We start from the raw sequence: 24,000 nt of genomic DNA, 5'->3' as shown, positions 1-24,000 counted from the left end.
TTTATGGGGAGATTTATTCTCTCTAAAGTTTCAATGTTTTTCTTTATATTAGTTTTGATATAATAGTATTTTGATTTTTAGTATAAGTTTTTGTTATCTGATTTATCAACTATATGATTTGCAAATTGTAAACTTCCGCATGACGCCCTAATCACACACCCAACTAGAAAATAGAAATAATATAGGATAGTTTGAATTGATGGAACGACCCTATTGAAAAAGAGAAATACTATGGGTAGGGTTGGAATGATGGCACAACCCTACGCAAATCAAATTTGAGGAGTCACCGGAAAGACGAATGGAACTATGCAAATCAAATCTGAGGAGTCACTGAAAATACACATGATGCTATGCAACTCAAATATGAGAAAATAGTTCGGAAAAATCCACGATACTACACACATTAAATATGAAAAGTAGTCCGGAGAGATGCACGGTGCTACGCAAATCAGATTTGCAAAAAAAAAGGTAGTCACTGGAAGGATGTCACGGTGCTACACAAATTATATATGAAAAAGTAGTCACTGGAATGATGGCATAGTGCTACACAAATTAAATATGAAAAAGTAGTCACCGGAATGATGGCACGGTGCTACAAAAATTAAATATGAAAAAGTAGTCACCGGAATGATGGCACAGTGCTATACAAATTAGATGTGAGAAAATAGTCACCAGAAAGATACACGGTGACCCAACTTTTGCTAACATAATTGTTGGCCAGACGGGCGGCATATATGAGCAATAGCCGCCCGCCGGTAGCGGAAGCTCTTAGATATTCTACCAAGATTGTAGAGGCTCTGATACCATGTTAAATTAGGTCTTAGGCCTAACTCACACCCCAAAAGCTAGTTCAAAGGGAGGAGGATTGCCCAAGCCTTATAAGGAGTCCACCCATCTCATTAACCACCGATGTGGGACTTTTGTCATTCTTTAACACTTTCCAACTCCATATTGATGTCAGCTTTGGATAAGAGTTCCTCTTTCATCAAGTAATCCAGTTTCAAGTATGCTATCCAAGTTTACTAATTCTCTTGGAGCGTTGTTTTCCTTTTGTCCAAGCTGCCATGACTTTAAACGCTCCATTCTTTCAATTTAACTTTGAGGGATTTCGTCTTTTTGGCCAAGAGAAAATCAGATCTTCTAGTAAGTCTTTTCTTTTATGACTGTGGTGTCTGGGCCAGCTTTTCACACCTCGACTAATTTCCCGGGATACTTGCCACCTCCCACTAGCAACAAGTACCAGGTAACTAGGACAGATGGGAAGAATCACCTAGCGTTTTTTTTTTTTTTGTCTCTGCTGAGTATTGAACCTGAGACCTCAAGAGTTCCTCCACTCCTTCAAAATATCAATAAAGCCATCAACTTCAAGCCACCAATTGTAGCATCAAGGGACCATGATCTAATTAGATTCTTCGTAAGATAGACTACTTTATACACTTAAGAATTCATCACCACATTTAGTTGAAAAAGGAATCTGTCACGTCTTGAAGCAGTCAAGTGATTTCTGCTCTTAAACCATGTGAAATTTTCACCTGAGGAGGATCAACAAGTTCAAGTTCTCTAATACAACCTGAAAATTCATTCATTGCTGCTGTATTACTGTTGTTCCAACATCGTTCAGGAGCACGTCTTGATATGTTAACTCCACAAAGTCACCCATTTCCCGGAACACAATTCTCTGATAGCTACAAGTTCCCACCCTAAATGGTTCCTTTTGTATCTTGTATTAGGTCATCAACACTAGTGAGGATTGGGAGGAAAAATTCACGGTGGTAGAAAATTCCCCAGTTTTAATGATCTCTCCTTTACATTTGCTTTTGTCCCAAAGAAATAAGTTTCTCCCCCTTTCTTTGATCAAGTAAAAGTAATTTCATTCATACTCATGCCCATGTTTATGGACATAAAACTGGCCGTATACAAGGAGTAAATACAAAAACATACTCTACAAACTTCACCCAATCTTCTATACAAGAAGGAATTCTATGGATACACCAGAAGAAAATAAGGGACCGAAGTTGTACCAGTTGCATCCAAACAGCAATAATCAACCCACTCTTGCTTATAGCCTTCTCCCCTAGACCAAGAATTTCATTTTTTATACTGTGAAATGCCATAAAGTTTATTTGAATACATAGAAGTAGTTTCCAATGTTCAGTTGAACACCTTAACTATCCAAGTGGCCAGATAGACACCTCCTGTCATACTTATTCGAGATTATTTTGTCTCATAAGTCAAACCGATGAGCCCTAGTCTGTCACTTCTTATCATACTTATGTTTCTTAACTAATCAGTAGTCTCAGCCACGCAATGGAACTGCTGATTTAACTAAGTTGGCGTGGGATATTATTATTGCAGGAACCACTTGGAGTCGCTGGACTACCCAAAGAAATTGTAAAAGTTTCAGCTGGTTATCATCATTCTTCTGCTATTACAGGTTTATTATGATTGATTTTGATGGATCTTTTATACAGGTCTCTTATGGTTGATTTTGATGGATCTTTTATCTTGTATGCTATTAAATATAATTGGGTTTTACTAGTTCTGATCATCTGCATTTTCTCATTTATTGGGTTGTAGTTATCTGTTGCTGTTTGATGCTTCTGTTTTCATTTTCTGTTTAGCTCTTGAATTAATTTTCTTCTGTTCATTTTGTTACTTGCTTCCTTGGTGTTAGAGGCTGCTGGGTCTTAGACTTGTATTCAATTGCATCATCCATCCACCGCTTCTATATTTAACTGCTTTTATCAAGAAATAGTTATTTAACTTATTGATAGTTTAGAAAGTATTGTTGATAGGTTACAAAGTTAAAAAGGCCTAAACAATTCATTTTAAGATTCTGAATGTTGTTCTGAGTCCCCTCAAAGCACCTTTTGTTCCTCTCAATCCAAATTAACCACCAAATGCATGCCGGGACGATCTTCCATCTTTCTTCCTTCTTTCTCGCATTACCATCCATATTCTAGCATCTTAGAATGTCTGCAATGCTTCCAGGTTTCACCCAATGACCCAACTAATCCCTTTCAGACTGATGAACATCCTCCAAAGCTGGTCTGTCCATTTGCAGTGTAAAAAGAGATGGTTGACTGTCTCAGCTTGTTCCCCACATAAAAAACACCCAGCGGTTAGTTGGTGACTTTGTTCAGATTATCATGAGTTAACACTGCTTCTTTGCCAAAAGCCAGATGAACCGGTTAACTTTGTAGGGAATTTTTGGTTTCTATATCAACTTCCAAGGCCAATTTCTTTCCTTCACCACTCCTACATTTAGCTCCTTGTATGCAGATTTGACAGAAAAAATTCTATTTCTGTTTCTGTTCCATTCTGGTCTGTCCACTTCTTCAGTCAGATTGTTGAATCTTGCTGCTGAGTTATAGAATTCTGTTATTCTCCTGATCTCCCAATCATTCAGATATCTCCTTAGATATAGATTCCATCCTTGTCCAGTTCACATCATGGCAACTGTGGCTTGTTGTTACTGGCTTAGAGTGTATAGCTAAGGATGTTGTTGTTTCATTGTTAAAAGCCCTGCCTATTTGTCTTGCCAAAAAGAGGTTTTCTTCCCATTTCCTATCCTCACCTTAGTTCTGATCTGCATCATTGGCCAAAGATTCCTAATAGCTCTTCAAACTGAACATCCATAGGGTGTTGTTAAGGGGTTTTGATTTAAAGTTTTATAAAGAATTGGTTATTACAGCAATTATGCCTCTGTCTCAAGATAGATGGCTAGCTATGACGAATTGGTTACAATTTTAGGTTTTGTTTTGGGAAATATATCTAACCCAAGTACAAATGTTTTTTGAAAGAGTGCCTTTTAGGAAATTGTAAGAAAACTCTGGAAGAAATATTTCCAGACCTGTTCAAACACCACCAAAGAGTGGTAGAAGAAACAGAGTCCTAAATCTAATAGCACAGCACCTTGACTTGTATGACTGTGGCATCCAGTATGTAAAACATTGTACTTAGTTGTTACAAAGTATGACTGTGCATCTGCCAGACTCCACATCTGGGTACAAACTAGAAAAAGGAATTGCATGAGGACCATTAGGGCCCGTTTGGCCATGCAATATGGTATCATGATATGGAATCATGAGATGAAATTGAAGTTTTGTTTGGACATGCGATATGGAATTTTTGTGTTGTATATTTTCTCATAATCATAAAAATCCCATAAGTTGTAAAACTATTAAAATCGCCCCAATTGTTTATTCAATCTTATCAAATAAACAAAAATTTATAAAATCGCATAATAAATTATTACAAAGCTATTTGTTCTCCACTTAAGTAATTGTTTCATCTAACTTCAATTTAATTTAAAAAAATTGAACATAAATTGTAGTGTACTAGTCTTTAATATAATCCTCCCACATAGTACGGACAATTTTCTCACGTTGAACTTGCATTTCTCAATCATGTGACCAAGAAGACGAACCAACATTGTTACTTTGAGTCATTTGTTGGTCAATATCATCCGCAACTATATTTTCATGCTCATAGACCATAAATATTTCATCACTTTAACAATCGGTTGGTGTGAGTTGAAGTGACTATATGTTGGTGAGAATAATAAATTTTATGTCAGTAATAATAAATTTTAAAAAGTAATAATGTGATTATAAATTTTATTTACATATGAAATAAATGATTAGTAGATATAAATGTGGGGTTGTTTTAACAAAATATAAACTTGTGGATCAATTTTTGTATTAAAATATCTCAAATCATGATATGGAATTCCCATATAATTCCATATCATGGTTTTTGGAGAATATGGAATCACATCTCATGATATGGAATCATGAGATGGAATCAGCGTAAAATCGCATGTCCAAACGCTGATTCCATATCACGATACCATATCATGATATGGTATCGCATGGCCAAACACCTACTTAGTGTACCTATGGTATATGGCTCCTATTTGGCAGGATGTTATAATAAAAAAAATAAGAAAAATAAGGTAGCTGCTATCAAACCTAACAACTCTATTCAAACAACATAAAAGAAAAATAGCAAACCTGTAAAGTTTAATGTTTGAATGAAGGCAATTCTCCCTCCACCAGAAGAAATGTGGACCCTTACCAAGACTGATGAGATATTTGTGTATATTGTTAACATATAGACCAATGAGGCAAGTGGTTTGCCCTCGTCTGCCTTTTAATTTTCAATTGTTTAATTATTTCCTTTTCTTTGTTTTATTTTTCATTTACATTCTAGGTCATTTAGCAGTTTTAGTTTATAAGCATTCATTCTTTTTCCATAGCCTCTTCATTTCTTTTTCCCCTAATTTTTAGATAGATTGAATTATTTACATTTAAATAAGTTGGCTTCCTATAATAGTCTGCGATTTCATTGCAGTGGATGGAGAACTTTATATGTGGGGGAAGAACACAAATGGTCAGCTTGGCCTTGGAAAGAGTAATAGTACCTATGCTCTTGCATTACGTTCTTTTTGGCTTCTCCTTTAACCATTTTCATTGCTGTTGTTACCCTAAAATGCACGCAAGTATACGTGGCCGACAAGTAGCAAAGTAGTGAATCAAGTATTTTTTTAAGAAAGATGAATCAAGTATTGTTTCCATGAGGACTTGTGATTAAGATAGCGTTTGATCATAGATTTTGTGAAACTTGAAAAAAGAAGAAAAGTTTTTGAAGTTGTGTTTGGACATGCATTTTATTTGGAAAAAAGTTGTAGTTGTGAGGGGAAGAAAAATTTCTCCCAAAACTTATCCAAAACACGAAATTTAAAAACTGATCAAGTTCCATGGACAAATATGTTTTCAAATATTTTTTGAAGAAAAGATTCCAAAATCTATGGCCAAACGAGAGCTAACTATATCACTAAATAAAATTTTTATAAATTATCGAGTCAAGAAAAGATTCAAAATGTTGTTTGACAAACTATTGCTACTAAATTAGCTAAAGACGGAAAATAATTGATCAACACATTTAGGGTGAGTTGGATTACAATGAGAGAAAATAATCTAGAGTTATGGGTTTTGTCTATCAATCCTGTTAAATTCTTCAATCAATTACTTACAATTTGGATTATTAATTGACAGGGTTAATTTTACTCACATAAATCTATTAATTGCTGCTCACCTTATTCAATTTAACCTAATGCTTATTTTCTGTGGAATTAGAAGTAACAAGAACACATTAATTATTTCTGTAAAATACTTAAGCAAGCAGATTAAGTATATTTCTATCTTAATCATGAATATGTTCTCTAATTCCCAAGTTCAAGAGCTTTCCCTATTTAATCTTGTTGCAATCAAGAATTCTCCTTTTCAAGTTCAATTCAAGATTCATTGATAGTATCTACTTGGTATGGAGAGCTAGTAAAGATGGAACCTTTTCAGTAGAAAAGTGTGTAGTCTTCTAATGAAGCAGACAGGATACTGGGATACTAGTTGGCCATGGAAAGGGATTTGGAGAACTAACGCTCCTATAAAGGTAGCTTGTTTTGGTTGGATTGCAGCATTGGGAGTCTGCCTTACTCAGGATAAGCTTTAGAATTTTTTTTTTGCACCAAGTAATGGATGTTACTTATGTGAAGAAGAGTTGGACACTGAATCACCTTCTTATGCATTGCAGAATAGCTATACATTGTTCGAATTTTTCTTCTGTATTTGGGGGATTTCTTTGATCATGCCTCAGAGTGTGAAGGAATTGTTGGAGAGTTGGCAGCACCAGAGAACGCATAAAGCTTTGTGCATATTCTGGACTATGTCTAGAAAGAAAGAACGCTTGTTTTGATGGGCAAAAGGACCATATTTTAAGAGTTAAAATCAAGTGTTCACATAATTTGTTTTGTTGGTGTAAAAGTAGTTTCTTGATAATATAGATCAATATACGGAGTTTCTGGAGTTGCGAGGAAGATGTTGTAATTGACTGTATGTATATTCCCAACAGTCTTTCTAACTTTTGGTTTTGGTACCTTCTTGGTACTTAGTCAATAAACCTTTACCCTATAAAAAAAAGAAAAAAAAAGAAATAGACATTGAAGAGATCGAGAGCTAATCTGTCTCTTCCTAAAGTGAGGTTATAGGACAAAACACGTACTCCCTAAGACGAGATAGAAAAGAGAACAAAGGTGACTGAGGGAACACAATTGATTCTGAATGGTGGAGGAAGGCATACCCAGAAATGTGAGTACTGCGTCCCCAGAAATGCAGCGGGACATGTGCACATAAGGATGCGAGCAGTCTCAATAATATGCTTAATTTTTTCTCTGCTACCCCGTGGAATTATCATGTTACTTGTAGAGATATCTGGTTGCTTGCCGGATATTGAAGAGAGCCATTGTATTTTGCCTCGAATAAATAGTAACATTTGATTGTTTGGGGTAACGGTGAATTTATTCTGAGCAACATGATCATTTTTGGAAGGTCGATCATGTAAAGAATATCACACATCACGAGTATAGCCCAACTTTTTACAAAGCTACAGCTTGTCTGGGTTTTTCTAGAACGACCATCATTCTGATTTTCAGTCCGAGACACTAGAATAGAAGAATCTACTATGCCACTATATGACTAGACAAAATATGTGGTGCAACATGTGTGCAGCTAGTCGTAATAACTGAGAGAACAGTTTGTACATGATAGGAGCAATAGGGATAGCCAGAATTTGGTCATATGCACAGAGTCAAGTTTAGATGGAGGCACAACAAGTATCAAAAGGAAAAATATTTTCTAACGTTGCTCCAATTGTTTATTAATATTTGCAGCATCTGGCATCAACTCATTGAAGTCTTCCTAAACTGCATGAACATGTCCAAGATAGGTAGACATATCAAAATCCTTGCTTTAAAGGTTAGTCAACCGAAAAGTCACATTATAAACACGAGAGGTGTCTTTTGTGTATAAACCACAAGCCTTTTTCCCAACTAGAAAGCAAGTCTGGAATGGACGAAATAGAGGCATCAACTTCGAATAAATAGATATCCACAATAGGCTACATAATTCAGCATCAATCTTTTCCCATTCTCCCCTTATCCTTTTCATTAATATCCTTAGCTTGTTTGATTAAGTGATCTTGAGCACCTTTTCCCTTGTACCATAATTGAACAGAAGAAGACCTACACCACTAATCAAAGGTTTTGTGGTGATAGAGTGATTCGAGTTGCTTGAAACTATAGTTTTAACACCAAAATATCTGATATGAAAGACATGAAGATGGTTTTAAAAGGAAAGTTCAACCAAATATCAAATTTATGTTGAAGATGTTCCCAGAGTGCTAGCAGTGTAAAAAAATAGAGATAAAATCTGTCTGAGTCAAAAAACCCCAAAACAGTTGTCGTAATCTGGAAAAAAGTTATTAGAATGTGGTGGTATTTTGATGGATAGGCTTGGGCTGAGAGGCGAGTTGCTGAGATGAAAACTTCTCACTGGACAACTGCCTAGAAGGTCACTCACGCGTTGGCGCGGGGCTGGATCTCGTTGGATAATTCTTCCCTCTTGATGGTTTGTAGGAGGATAGATGGAGTGAGATTGACTGGGGTTTGATCGCACAAAGGTTCTGATCCTATTGGTGGTGCTGTTTTATACAGTACCCAGGGAAGCACTGAAGTCCTGGAACATTGGTGTAGTTGCTTGGCAATATAATTTCTCTTTTACAATGATTATTTTCTCAAAAAAATGCTCTGATAACATGTGGGAAAGATGAGAAGGAAGAGAAAATGTTGCTTAATTATTCCTCAAATTATTGGGGTTTAAATAACTCTGTTTATATGTCCTATGAAAGTAAAGAAAATTAACTATATAGTTACAAGGAGCAAATCAGGCTATCTACTGTATTTACAATAATTTTAGAACATTCACAGGATTCTAACATAAGTGCAAAGCAAAAAAAAAAAAAGCGAATAAACTGGACGAAAGAAAGGAAAATATATGAAGTAGATGTTACCAGAGGGCTAGCAGTGTCAAAAAATAGAGTAAAAATCTGTATGAGTCAAAAAACTGGGATACAATCGCAGGAATCTGGTAAAAATTATCAGAATGCTGTGGAATTTTGATGGGGAGTCCCGGACTGAGAAGGCGAGTTCCTGTGAAGAAAACTTCTCGCTAGAAAACTGCCTGGAAAGGTCACTCACGTGTCAGCACGTAGCTGGATCTTGCCGGATAATTCTTCCCTCTTGAAGGCTCGTGGGAGGTCAGACGGGTTCGAGATTAACTGGGGTTTGATCGCACGAGGGTTCTGATCCTATTGATCGTGCTGGTATATACAGTACCAGGGGGAAGCAATGAAGTCTTTGGAACAGTGGTGTAGTTGCTGGAAAGTTGCTCGGCAATAGAATTTCTCTTTTACAATGATTATTTTCTCACAAAATGCTCTGATAACATGTGAGAAAGACTAGAAGGAAGAGAAATTTCTGCTTGATTATTTTCTCAAACTATTGAGGCTTAAACAACTGTGTATATGTTCTAACATAATATTTTTTTTTGAAACTGGTAACTTTATGTTCTAACATAATTACAAGGAGAAAATCATATCTAATATGTTAGAATAGGAATAATTTTATGTAATCATACTTTAGAATAGGAATAGGAATAAGAATAGGAATAGGAATTGGAATCCTAGTTCGAAAAGGAGTCTATTGTAGTGTCTATCAATAGGATCGCAATGTAATAATGTAGATACACAATTCAATAATGTTCTTTTCCTATATTTCTCACATGGTATCTGAGCAATTGTGAGAAAATAATCAATGAACATCATACAGCGAAATCAGTGGCCACTGTGCAGTTTTCCGGTGACCTAAATTGCTGTCCGAGTGAATCAAATTTTCTGTCAGCAGTTTTCTTTTTCCAGTGGGGTCGCCTCTTCATCCCAAGGCTGACCATATAATTTTTCCTGATTCCGACCAGCTTTTTGGCGATCAGATCTTTTTTTTTTCGGCAGTCAGATCTATTTCTGGCAGTCAGATTCTGGCCCAAATTTATTTATTTATGTTTGTGAAACAAAATAAAATTCTAATTTCACAATATGTCGTTCGGGATTGATATTCTTGGCTCCAAAAATATAGGAAGTTCAAGCCCTATGATCACCTCAAACTATTTAGCTTGGGCTTCCTCAGTTGAGTTGTGGTGCAAGGGTCAAGGTGTCCAAGACCACTTAACGAACAATGCTTGTGTGGTAGATGAAAAGGCAAAGGCTAGTGAGCAAGATGCCAAGGCCAAAGCACAATGGGAGAAGGTTGATACTCAATTATGTAGTCTCTTATGGCGATCTATTGATTCCAAGTTGATGCCCTTGTTTCGCCCATTCCAGGCATGTTATTCAGTTTGGGAAAAGGCCCGTGTTTTATACGCTAATGACATATCTCGATTCTATGATGTGATATCTCGAATGACCACTTAAAGAACCAAGAATCCGATATGTCTACTTACTTAGGACAGGTACAAGCAGTCATGGAGGAATTTGAAACGTTAATGCCAGTCATTGCGAACGTGGATAAACAACAAGAGCACAAACATACATTGTTTCTAGTTCTTATACTTGGTGGGCTTCCTACTGTCCATGATTTTGTGCGAGATCAAATTTTAGCCAGTGCTACAGATCCTACAATTGATGAATTATCCTCTCGTCTACTTCGTCTTGCCGCGCCTCCCAGTCACAAAGTAGTTTCATCACCCACCATTGACTCCTCTATTCTCGCATCTCAAACCATAGAAGAACCGAACATATCAATCTATGGAGAATCAACGAGGAGGAGGTCGTTTTGGAAAACCTCGATCCAAGTGTAGTTATTGTCATAAAGCATGGACGCACTCGTAACATATGTTATATTTTGCATGGTCCGCCACCTGGTTATGATCCTACTGCTCTAAAGGAATATAATGAGTTCCTTCCGACTCACGCAAGTAAGCAGACATTTCCACAGGTAGCATTTGTCTAAGTTGCTCGGACTCTTCACTTTTGGTGCCGCACCCGTGTCGACACGACATGAGTGTGGGTGTGGGATCCATGCCTGATTCGGTCAACCGATTTTGGGTACTTTGACCAAAATCGATGGGGAAAGTCTAGACAATTTTAATGATTTCTTAAATCAATACAAAAGCTAAGGTGAAATTGAAGGNTTTTGGTGCCGCACCCGTGTCGACACGACATGAGTGTGGGTGTGGGATCCATGCCTGATTCGGTCAACCGATTTTGGGTACTTTGACCAAAATCGATGGGGAAAGTCTGGACAATTTTAATTATTTCTTAAATCAATACAAAAGCTAAGGTGAAATTGAAGGAGATGGAATACCTTTTATATAAAATTTCTATGTCACTCCTTTACCTTTGATCTCCTTCCAGGATTCTCCTCACGTTCTCTGCATAATCTCATCATTTATTTTTTATAACTCTATTTTTAGATATTTTAATTATTTTTTGGCGAATCCCCACACCCTTATCCATACATGGATCCATATCCTTGAATCTTAAAAATTAGATCATGAAGGATCCGACCTTCAGATCCACACGCGTGTCAGACTCCCGAGTCCGAGCAACTTAGGCATCTGTTGCTAATTTATTTACACTAATTCTATAATATTCACTGGATTTTAACAGAAGTGAGAAACCAAAAAAAATGCAAAAATGCGAATAAGCTGACAAAAGAAAGGAGAATATATTAATGACTTAAATTAGAAGTAATGAGTTATTAACTGACCAAATATAACAAAAAAATTCAAATAGCGTATCAAAATCAGATAAAGCAAAAAGATAGTCCACTATAGCATCTTTTAGTTGACTTGGGTTTAAGGATACCATTAACTACCATAAATTCTTAAAGCACTCAATTTTGTACAATCACCTGCAGAAGCTGCTACGGTACTGTCTATACCCAATAAAGTTGAATGCTTGAATGGAGTCACAATCAAAATCATTTCCCTTGGTTTCGAACACTCAATTGCTGTAACAGGTATGTGATGTTATTTGTTAAATGCTTCTTTGCATGATAAAAAAAAACCATGATCAAACATGTTATTCCACTATTATGCTTGTTAAGGAAAAAAGAGCTATGTTTTGCTCGCAGCCTGAATGACCATTGTCTTCATGTCATCACTATATTATCTTTTTTCTGGCCAGATAAAGGTGAGACTTTGAGTTGGGGTGGGGGACAATCAGGAAGACTTGGTCATGGACATCAATCAGGCATTTTTGGACTCATAAAAAGTGACAGGTTAAGTAGATGGTTGATGATCCTCCGCATTTTGCATGAATTGATTTTTTCTTTCCAGTATTATGAATTATTAACAACATTATTCTTACTCTTGTTTGATGATTTACTCTTGTCCAAAATAAATTGCAAATTGAGTTATTTTGATGAATAAATGGGTCTCCTCATATTAATGGATAACAGAGGATGCTGTCAGTGGTAGCGAACTCTTCTACATTATTATGTACTTTGCATCTATTCCAGTGTTTCTAGTGAATAACCAATTGGATATTGTTGGTAATATTAGCTGTTATTTCTTCTTTCCTTTAAACAATTGATCTTTTCTTGCCTTTGAAAACAGTGAATACATACCACGACTTATTAAGGAACTTGAGGGGTTGAAGGTACTGTTATCTGCGACGTCTTCAAGTTTCAATTATAGACTTCTCTCTTCAGGATGTCAAGAGTTTTTAATACATGCTTCATGGCTGCTGGTTCATTTTGACAATTCTAGTTATGTGTAAATAGGTTAAGAATGCTTCTGCTGGAATGTTGCATTCTGTCTGCATCAGCGGTAACTCATTGAAATTTGCAGAAAGCACTTTGATGTTAAAGAATGGCCTCAAATTTTATTTTTTATCCTTTTTTTCAAGCCACAGAGAATGGATCTGTACATATTTTTGGTGAAAGAGCAAATAAGAAATTGGTAAATATCTATATACTAGCATCATGCAACTTTTTTTTTTTTTTAAATTTACATTGAATGATGTCCACTTCTATTAAAAATTTTAGGGCTTTAGTGAAGCATCAAATAGTTCGCTACCATCTATGGTAGATGGACTTCCATATTCTGAAAAGGCTGCATGTGGAGGTTATCATACCTGTGTTATTACAGGTAATTTGTCGGGTTCAAAATTCTCCACTTGATTTCTATCTTTGAGCAGCAACAAACTGAGTATTTGTCCTAAACTTTGAAGATCTGATCTATATTTTTTGAAAGAAGTACTTGTGATTATTGTCATATTTAAACTAAGTTGGCATAATTGATAGGTTTATCTAGTCTCACACACAATTTTTATGCAAACATTCCCACTTTTTTTCATGCCCCAAAACCTTGTTGGGATGGACCGGCATCCAGTGCCTTACTTTGACTGAGCGAACCAACCTTACCTGACTAATGAATGTGATTCATGCATGAGCAGAAACATATATCTTTTCATAAAATCTTTTCTTTTCATAAAACACTCAACTTTCATAAAACCTTTAACCTTCAAGCTTCTCCATTAAACCTTCATTGGGACTTTGTCATATGCTTTTTCTAGGTCGATGAACACCATGTGGAGGTCCTTTTTTCCCTATACTTCTCCAATAGTCTCCTAACAAGATGGATGACTTCAGTAGTTGATAGCGCCGGCATAAATCTGAATTGGTTCTCGAAAATACACACAACCCTCCTCACCCTCAACTCCATCACCCTTTCCTAAACTTTCATAGTGTGGCTTAGCAAGTTTATACCCCTATTCTCATTGCAACTCTAAATGTCACCCTTGTTCTTGTACAACAAAATCATTTTACTCCACCTCCACTCCTCCCAACATTTTTGCCGTCTTAAAAATGACATTAAGCAATCTAGTCAGCCACTCCATACCTGCCCAGCCTGTACTCTGCCAAAATTCCACAGAGATCTCATCCGGGCCTGTCACTCTTCCACTATGCATCTTACTAGTAATTCCTTTAACTCCACATTTATACACCTGCAATACCCAAAATCACGATGCCTCTGAGAGTGCTCCAACTCCCTCCAACACGATGCGTATATCCCTCTATTCATTCAAGAGTTTATGCAAGTAGGACAGCCATCTCCGTATACTAATAAGCGTCTCCTCCACAAGTACTTTGCCGTGTTCGTCCTTGATGCTCTTCACTTGATCCAAGTCGCAGGCCCTCCTTTCTCTCACCTTGGCTAGCTTGTACAACTTCTTATCTCTGCCTTTACCCTCTAATTCATTGTACAAGCATTCAAAAGCTGCCGTTTTTGCCACTGTAATTGCCATCTTTGCCTCTTTCCTCGCCATTTTATACCTTTCCCTATCTGTCGCTTTTCCTACTCGTCGTTACTATCCACCAGCGTTGCTTACACCACCTTTTTTTCCCTCCTATTTCCTTTGAACTTCTCCATTTAATTACCAATCCCCACGATGTTCACTCAACCTACCTCTTGAGACTCCAACACCTCTCTAGCTGCTTCCCTAATACAACTAGCAGTCCTATCCCACATACTGTTTGCATCTCCATTACTCCCCCAAGCCTCGTATCCATCAACTTCGCCCCCACCTCCAGAGCATTGGCCATAGTCAAGCTACCCCATTTGATCCTTGGCCAACCAGCCACAACCCTCTTCTTCCTCTTATTCATGATCTCCAAATCCATCGTCATGAGCTTATGTTGGGTCGTAAGATTCTCACTTGGGATAACCTTGCAGTCTTTACAGTGACTGTTTTCTTTCTTTCTAAGGAGAAAATAGTCAATCTACGTCTTAACCACCACAGTACGGAAGTGATCAATAGTAGGCAATTAAGTAATACTATAAATCCCACAATAATGCATAGAAGGCCAACTTTAGTAGGTTGCATCTGTTTGGGTGAACAGGGTAAAACTTGGAGATAGTAACCTACATGTCTTACCTATGAATGTTTAAGCAGTTTAGAGCAATTATTTTTTTAAGTGGCATTAAACTCGAGCAACTATTGATTTTGTCAAAAAAAGATAAGCAATTATTGAACACAATCCAGACTCGAGAGCTATTGCAACTGTGTGTTTTCTGCATGCCTGAGTAAAGGTAAGAAATTGATTGAGTACTGCTTTTAAGTTTGAATGTAAAGGTGGTTGAGCTATGTTGGGTTGTCTTATAAGATTTTCGCTATGTAGGAACCATTAGATTTCTAAAGAGAGAATCAAATTTTCTGTCCATGATATATGCCAAGTGTATGTATAACACAATTACAATCCGAGAACTTCTTCATCCTAGTCAAACATACTCCCTCTGTCCCAGTTTATGGCATGGTGTTTGACTGGGCATGGCGTTAAAGAATGTTTGGAAGACTTTTGAAACTTGTGGTAAAAAACAAGCCATAGATATTTGTGTGGCTATAAATCAATGTCTTTAAGGTAAAGGGGGAAGTTTGAAGTTAAATTGTTATAAATATGTCATTTTTGTAGGACTGACTAAAAATGAAAGAGTGTCACATAAATTGCGGTAGAGTATGTAACTATGGGCTTTCAATTTACTGAATATTTTATAAGTTAATGGAAGAATATTATTAGTATTCTTATGATGTAGCTGCAATTTTCCTTCATGCCACCTTAGTTTCTTTGGTTTTCCTAATGGTTTCTTCTAGATTAAAGCATCCAGAAAATGATGTCTAAAACAAGTAAAACAATTGATTATATATGGAGGATTGAGGAGGGATTCTCTCTCTCTCTCTAGTAGATTGTACTGCCTGACTTTAAGTCCTTGCAAGGCACAAGGATAGTTAACTCAAATGCAGCTGTGCTGTGTCATGACTTCATTTAGATCAACCGAGCAATAGAAGCAGTTGAATAGCTTCTCATCTGAATAATAGTAGGGATCAATTAGATGGTACACCAAATGGTAAAACCTAAAGTTGGACATTTCAAGAGTATGTTCTGCTTTTTTCAGGGGATTCAACTTTAATTTACTTGGTTTATATGGTTCAAGGCTTTCGTATTTCCAATGAACAATTGCATGGAGCTAATCCTTGTATATTTCTTTTTACGATGATGTACGAGCAAACTTGTGTGCACCTCTATTAATCCACCGGGTACCTGCTACCTCTCACCAGCACAGGTATTGACCAACTCTACCCACCAAGACTAAGAAAACTAGAATGGCTTGTATCATCCTTTGCTCCTATGGGAGATACCCAAGCAGAACGTTACAATATTTGTTTTGCCTTAGTTTTATACTCTATCCTTTACCTTGCAAGGATGTTATTTTGAGTATATTGTCAGGAGAGTGTTGAATGCTCTACCTTCTTCTTACGAAATACAATGGAAGAAAGGGCACAAAGCTGTAGTCAAATTATGATGCTCTGAAAGGGACCCAAATGTAGCTTTGTTTTATTTTTTTATAGTTATGATGAATTATAGGATCTTTCATGTTTTAAAGGATAAGTTGTTCACATTTGTTTTGCTTAAGTATCCTGCGTTGGTTGAGGGAAGGAGTCGTTGTTCCCTTATATGGTACTGATAATTCTCATCTTATGAGCTAGCGTTTGGGATTTAGGCCCAAGATTCATTTTCTTAACATAGTATCAAAGCAAGATCCATCCTTATTCTTGGTTACCTAACGTTGGGCCTTCATGTTATGGTCCAAGTACCATATGTCCAGTCATGTGCATGGGCATGCAGGGGGCGTTAAATATCTCACATTGATGGAGCGAATAGGTTGTTTCCTTACATGGTATTCGGTAATCCTCACTTCATGTGCTTAGCTTTTGTGGTTGAGTTAGGCCCAATATGAAGTTTATTAACATTTTCTTAATGTGTGTCCTCAAATGAAGCGATTTGAATATATGTTATTTCATGAGATCAAGTGCATTGTTTGGAACTAAGAGCTAATTTCTTTGTAAGCTTTAGCTTTTGTATTTACTTAGTTTTTGTTCATAGGTGGTGGAGAACTGTACGTGTGGGGTACCAATGAAAATGGGTGTCTTGGTATTGGGTACTCTTTTTGCATTGCTTCATAGTTGAATTTTTTGGATGGTCAAGTCATCCTTAAGGACTCTTTTTTTCATTAAAAAAAAATTGTGATGTACTTTTGGTGTTTGCTTATGTCAGATCTACAGATGTCGCTCATTTACCTGAAAGAGTTGAAGGACCATTTTTGAGGCATTCAGTTTCTGAGGTTTGTTTCTCCATGTTGAATCTCTTTCCAATTTTTTAGTCAACGCATTGCTTTGGCTACCTATTCCAATCAAGATTCAAGTGTGTAATAGAGGTACATAAAGTAGGTAAAGAAAAGGATACATGTGTAATTGAGAAGACCATTTATTGAGAAAATGCATAGTATGTATGTGCTATTAACTAGTGGACAGTGGACACCAAGGTTATGCGTATGAGTTTTGATGTGAAGAAATGCCTGGACAGAATTCTGTTGTGAATGGGTGTCATGTATCTTGTGCCAGAAAACTTTCAGGATATATTGGTGTTCTGCATGTTTCAAGAGGATATAACTACTAATATTAATAGTATTGCTTGCAAACAAAGGTGTACTCTACCTGATACTCTATCAGAGGGGTTGATTGGTTTGAAAAGATTATGAAAGTCATAAATCTTACTTTGTTGTCTTGACAGGTATCCTGTGGTTGGAAGCATACAGCAGCAATTTCTGGTACAAAAATCATAGTATATTTAAATTGCATGTGTTATTTTATATAGATGCTAACAAACGTCTTTGTGCTTGTTCCCCGTCTTGAAACCTATTGATGTTAATGTTGCATTCTCCCTGCTCTTCCACTCAACCAACAATTCTTTTCTGCTGCTTATAATATGAATTTTCTGAATTGTGTTACAAACGGATATAAAGATTCCTCTTTTAGTCTAGCACCTCAACAACAACAACAACAACATGCCCAATGAAATCCCACAAGTGAGGTCTGGGGAGGGATAAATGTATGCAGACCTTACCACTACCTTGTGAAGGTAGAGAGGCTGTTTCTGAAGGACCCTCGGCTCAAGTGAAACAAATCCCGGTACAAAAGGAAGGACCCCAAGAAATTCTGCAATTACCCTAGATCTTTGATCTCAAATTTTTGTTCTAACAACTTCTTAATCGGATCATCTCCTGTCATTACTATGTCGCAACGTAAACGATGAGAAGAGTGAATTTACCTCATTTGATGTCTTATGAAGAGGGTGTGATCAGCATTTCTTTGTTGGTAACCTAAAAAGATCATGGCTTCAGAGAGTCTGTCAAACCAAGCTCTAGGGGATTGCTTCAGTACAAGGTTCTTCAATTGCACATTTTTCCCCAACTTTGTTCAAGGAACAGATCTACTAAATCTTTGATTCCAGTTAGTAAGAGGGATCTTGAACTAAGAAATAGATCCTAGAAGCTAAAATAGGCTTATCAAATTCACTCCATATAATACACCTCTTCTTCCAAGTCTCCACAAAAAAATGCATTCTTCACATCCAACTGTCGGAAGTCCCAACCAAAATTAGCTGCACATGACAAAAGAATTTTGATCTTGTTCATCTTTGCAACAGGGGAAAACGTCTCATCCATAAGTTTGTGTGAATCCTTAAACACCAATAGTGCTTTGAATATTTCAACCTACCCATCAACTTTATATTTCACTATGAAAACTCTTTTGCAACCAATTAACTTTTTTTGTCTCTTGGTGAAGTGACAAGTTTCCAAGTCCCATTTCTTCAGTCATTGCCTGCTACCATTTAGGATCTGCAAAAGCTTTCCTCTAATTCTGGCCAATAGACAAGGCAAAGGCTCTATATGAAGGAGACAAGGAAGGATAGGAGACACATTTAGATAAAAAGATGTTTTATACAAGATCTGACTTCTTTTCTATGAGTAATATAAATATCTTAACTCATTAGGAAAAGTAGTTAACTCAACGGAAGAGGAGGATTCAGCTTCGGCAGACAACATAATAGCCTATTCTACTGTATTTTTCCTTGTTAAGTTATCTAATCATGTTTATTCAAATGCCCAACAGTCTCCTCTGATTTTTTTCTCCAACTACTTTTTCAATTACAATAAAAAAAAATATTATTCCTATAATTCCTAGAATTACATTGTATTATTCCTACAATTACAATCGCCTTTGCAGCCACTCTTGATCTTCCTGGGAGATTCTAGGACAGTTTATCAATCTCAAAAGAAGGCCTCCAGTCTTCTGATTCAGAGTATAGGTTCTTGTAGAACTCAATCATGCTCACTTTGATTTGGTCTGGGTCTTTGATTTCCTCCACCCTGATTACCAGTTTGTCAATAGCATTATATCTCTTGTGTGCCGTTGCCATCCTTTGGAAATAAATTGTGTTGTTATAACCCTGTTTTAACCATAGAACTCTAGAGTTTTGTCTTCATCTAGCTTCCTCATTTTTTGCCAATTTTTCGAGCTCAACCAAGACAGTTTCTCTAACCATCATTTCGTCTTCATTTAGAGCCCTTGTGTCCTGAACCAAATCAATATCAGCCAACTTAGCTAAAAGGTTTCTCTTCTTAGTGTCCAGTTCCCACATGCTAATTTGCTCCGGTCTATGATTTTTTTCTTCAGCATCCTTAACTTCAAACTAAAAACATAGTCAAGGCATCCTATCACTTCAAATTCATTCCACCATTTATGCACTAGTTCCCGAAAACCGTCTATCTCGAGCCACCAATTTTCAAACTTGAAGTAGGATCTTTGTTTTAACCAGTCACCACATTGCAGCAAAATAAGACAGTGGCCCGAAGTCACTCTAGGCATAACCATTTGTTTAGCGTTCTTGAAGAACTCCTCCCATTCTATAGAGTAGAGGAATCTGTCTAATCTAGTAGCACTATGGTGGTTTGGCCCTCGGAACCAGGTGAAATTCTCCCTACACAAATAAGGATCATGCAATTTCATCTCATCAATCCACTTGGAGAAATCAGCCATCACATTAGTGATTCTGCTACAACCTTTCCTTTCTGCCATGGTTCTGACAGTGTTGAAGTCCATGTCACCCAAGGTCCTTCACAAGTTCTTTTACTGCTTCCACCTCTTCCCAGCACTCTAGCTTCTCACTTCTGATGTGAGGTGCATAAACACCGGTAAGAAACCAGCTAAAGAATCCTGCATTGCTTCAAATTTATAGGTAATTGAAAATTGTCCCACCTTCACTAGGCAACCTTTCCATTTATCTGCAATCCCACAAAATTAGGATACCCCCCCTTACTTCCATCGACTTCCATATACCCACATCGCATCCACCTGCTGGGCCATAGTTTCATGTTTGGCAAGACTATCCATTTCCTTATTCACCTTTGTTTCTTGAAGGCAGTAAACATCTACCTTCCACTTGAGCATAGCGCACTCCTAACAAGATTTCTTGTGGAAATATTGTTAATCCCCCTTATATTCCATGAGAGTAATTTTACCTTCATTTGAAAGCCAAATTTAAGACTCTCTCCCTTTTGTCCTAGATCCCTCCACTTGCTGATTAAGACAGGATTGCAAATTTTTTAGCTCATATTTTCCGATTCCCTGTTTTTGGGAGTGACAATTGAGTTGTGTGATCTCTTGTTCTCTAGTGTTGTTTTCTTTCATCTATAGGGCTTGTGTTTCATCCTTAAAACCTTCGAAAGTCACCCCATAAGTGGCACTGAGTTCCATGATAGGAGCATTAATCCATTGCGATGCCTCACCCCCTGCGTCTTGTTGGATCCCAGACATATTCGTAGATACTGGTTCAACATCGCGAATTTGTTGTATTTGCAAGCTCTGTTCAACATCAACATTTTCCGGCAGCTTCGAGCTTTCCCCTACCTCTTGTAATTGGTTTCCTAGGTTGCTATCAACTCTATTTTGGACTGTTCAAGTCTGTTGCTTGTCGAAGTCCTCTCTCTGCTCAGAATTTGATGTTGGCTCAATTCTGTTCTCCATTGACGACGATTCCCAATCGCTGAAAGCTTCGAGAAATTGTGTCACTAATGTTTTAAGGTTGGTGAAGCTCTCCTTTGTCTCTTCACTTAAGTTCTCGTGCCCCTCCATGCTTTCCCCTTAAGCTGAGAGGTCATATCCATACCACCTTTAAAATTGAGGCCCAAGTTTATTTTTAGGCCATGATCCAAAGTTTCTTGGCCTACAGTTAGGATTGGACTTTTAGGTCCTCCCACACTTGTATATCACGTGGCTGGTCAGCTACGACTGACTTATCCTTGGACAGAGTGCAGTCCCTCTCACAAAGCTTTGGCATAAAGCTTATGGACCGCTGTGTAATATCCACTTTCAGACGAGCTTTTTGGATCTGATCTTCTCCGGTGGCCACCCTTGCCGGACTTTCGGTCCAGATCTGCAGAGTGTACCGGAGACTGCCATCATCGATCGTGACCTCTCTAGGTACATTAGAGCCATTTTCTTCAACCTTGATTCTCGCCCATTTTAGATGGTTCTGTAACTGCGTTTCTTCCTCTGTTTTGGTCCAACCTCCACAAATATCTCCGATGGCTTTGAAAGTACTTTGCGACCAGAACTGAAGGGGCAAACCCCTGATCCTGATCCATGTTGTTCTAGCACTTTCTGTTGCCGATGATGTACATATCTTTGGATTCCACCATTGAAATAGCACAGGAGAATTTCTTGCTACTTCCTCGGTTTTCTGTTGTTTCTGTGTTCTGTATTCCTCTACCCTGATTATGGCATGTTTGTGGGCTGGAAAATTCTTACGCTTCTGCACAGTTGTAGAAGTGCCATTTTACTGTTTTACCTCTCCAGTTTTCAGTATTTAGTAATTCATTTGTTGTCAACAACGGCTTGGTTCTATTTGTTTTGGCATTTGAATGATAACATTTTGAGAAGGGTTAAACACATACTTAAACCATTTTTTGAGTTTTATATCTGAACTATTGAGAATGTGAGTTTTCTATCTGTACTATCATCCAATGGTTAGCGAAACACACTTAGATGCTGATTAGACCAAATGTTTGTCTACAAACGCTTTTAGGTGCGTTTGGCCAAATAATCTTCGTTAACCTTACATATATAACGACTCTACTAGTTGACACACTAATTTTTTTTATATATGTTTTCTAATTGATTTCTTTAAAACCATAAAGTCTCCCCTTCCAAGTTGGAGATATCGACGCCACGGTTGAGACAAGACCATGGCTAAGAAGGTGGAGAAGAAGATGTCGGATGTTGTAGTGGAGAATAAATTAATTTATATGGTGATAATTTTAACCTTTAACCTTAACTTTTAAATTAATATTAATTTATTTAACTTTTCCACAATGGAATTGTTTTTTCCACGTGGCAGATTTTTTAAATAAAAGAGAGTAGTATACACAGCATCAGAAATTAGTGAATTCGCCAACCATTGCATGAGTTTAGGTAGGAAACTCATTCTCAAAACATTGTGATAGTTTAGATGTGAAACTCACTCTCATAGTTCATGTATGAAACTCAACATTGTGATAGTTTAGATGTGTTTTTGACCCTTAACTCTAACATTTTCACATAAGATGATTGAGTTATTTGGTTTGCTCTAACATTTTCACATAAGATGATTGAGTTATTTGGCTTACTTATGCTTAGCAATAACCTCAACGTTTGCCCTTAAGGAGGAAATGTTTACACTTGGGGATGGGGAGGCTCCCATGGGACATTTTCTGTAGACGGACATTCTTCTGGCGGACAACTGGTTTGTTCCCTTAGACTTCAAATGCAACTGTTATGTTTTTATGGACTTTCAAATGATGTTTATTAAATAAATATTAGAACTTAAAGGTTCAATAAACTTCTCTTGTTAACAGTATGTTTAAACTAGTCAAGATATGAAGAACTGTGAGTGCTACACGGTAAAAACTAAAAAGTTACTTTAGTTTTAAATCAGTTGCTCAAATGTCACATCTTCAAAAATGGTTCAAAGACCTTGCTAAATTTTTTCTTTCTTCATTTGTATCTGGCTTTCTTATCTTGTTGCTTCGTGGCAACGTTTTTAATCACTCTCTTTCTTCTTATTGACCAGCAGAGTCTTGTTTGATAAGTCAGAACATTTTCACGAGAGTGTATACTTTTACTCAGTTTATATCTTTGTCCATTTTCCCGGCCCCCTCATTTCCACTATTTTGTTTTTCCTATTTGACAGTAGCAATATCTAGTTTAGAGCTTTAAGTGATCTTTTCTGTTGGTTTACACTGGAGTGTCGGTTGCTTCAACTTGCCTAATACAAGGTGGGTTTGTGCAGGGTCAAGGAAATGATGTTGATTACATTAAGCCTACAAAAATCAACTTTCCTAGACACGTAAAAGCACTGCAAGTATCCTGTGGGTTTAATCATACAGGTGCTATATTTGAATACAGCTAGTTGGAAAATCAGTCTCGTTGTTTCTTGTCGCGAAGGCAATATAATCAGCTTCTTACGGAAGGTTTGCAATCACGTTCACATATATAAGCAGTCTGTTATTGCAGCTATACACTCCGCCATGCATGATTATATGATCTTTTTTTCCCCTTGAAGTTTGTCTCCTCTTAACGATTTGAATGTAATCTTTATACTAGACCTGTTTATACCCAGTTTGTACCTTATAAATACAAGCTTGTATCAAATAAAATACTATAAAGGATTAAAAATGTCCTTAATGTATTATAAAATGGTTCAAAAATGTCCTACTACCTATTGAATCAAAATGGCCTTTATTAACAGCAAAATGACTTAACAATGGTGACATGATTTTTTATTTTACCCATTTCAAAGATCTGATCCAGCTTTTTAAAAAAATTCAAGATCCATAAATGAAATGAAAACGATGACTTAATACAAATGAAAATATTGAGATATATCTAAATTTCTGTTTTGTAATACATAAACCTTGAAAAACCGATGTCTCCTTTTATGCGATTGTCACAAATGGATTCATTAACCCTGTTCGCTAGTGATATTGTCCATTGCACAGCTTTAAAATGCATCGTTAGTGGGTAAGACTTACTTACTTATACCCCTAACATCTCTCATGTTTTTTGCCGATCATATCCTAAGCTGTGGTATCACACTATATCACCAAAAAATTCATTGACTAACACACGGGAAAAACTAAAAAAACATCTAATTCCTAGTGAGTGGCC

The 24,000-nt window shown here is 36.9% G+C and overlaps 1 protein-coding gene across 3 annotated transcripts in view; it reads left to right on the top strand.

The window, feature by feature from the left end:
* The window catches only part of LOC125868272 (ultraviolet-B receptor UVR8), a 33,046-nt gene extending 9,516 nt beyond the window's left edge, over positions 1-23,530 (top strand). The window contains exons 3-15 of one of the 3 annotated variants that reach the window (XM_049548900.1): positions 2,356-2,434; positions 5,356-5,415; positions 11,810-11,911; positions 12,079-12,172; positions 12,510-12,552; positions 12,677-12,722; positions 12,808-12,854; positions 12,941-13,043; positions 16,838-16,892; positions 17,009-17,075; positions 17,525-17,561; positions 22,497-22,576; positions 23,123-23,530. In XM_049548900.1, coding sequence (XP_049404857.1) covers positions 2,356-2,434; positions 5,356-5,415; positions 11,810-11,911; positions 12,079-12,172; positions 12,510-12,552; positions 12,677-12,722; positions 12,808-12,854; positions 12,941-13,043; positions 16,838-16,892; positions 17,009-17,075; positions 17,525-17,561; positions 22,497-22,576; positions 23,123-23,242 — 933 coding nt within the window. In that variant the 3' untranslated portion in view covers positions 23,243-23,530. Of the gene's footprint in view, positions 1-2,355; positions 2,435-5,355; positions 5,416-11,809; positions 11,912-12,078; positions 12,173-12,509; positions 12,553-12,676; positions 12,723-12,801; positions 12,855-12,940; positions 13,044-16,837; positions 16,893-17,008; positions 17,076-17,524; positions 17,562-21,992; positions 22,165-22,496; positions 22,577-23,122 lie in introns of those variants that run through there. The other 2 variants (XM_049548899.1, XM_049548901.1) reach the window with 2 other exon arrangements.
* The last annotated feature ends 470 nt before the right edge of the window (positions 23,531-24,000 follow it).

This window comes from Solanum stenotomum, chromosome 6 (assembly GCF_019186545.1).
Source record: "Solanum stenotomum isolate F172 chromosome 6, ASM1918654v1, whole genome shotgun sequence".
In the NCBI taxonomy this organism is placed as follows: domain Eukaryota; kingdom Viridiplantae; phylum Streptophyta; class Magnoliopsida; order Solanales; family Solanaceae; genus Solanum; species Solanum stenotomum.
This window is presented reverse-complemented; position numbering and strand designations above follow the sequence as displayed.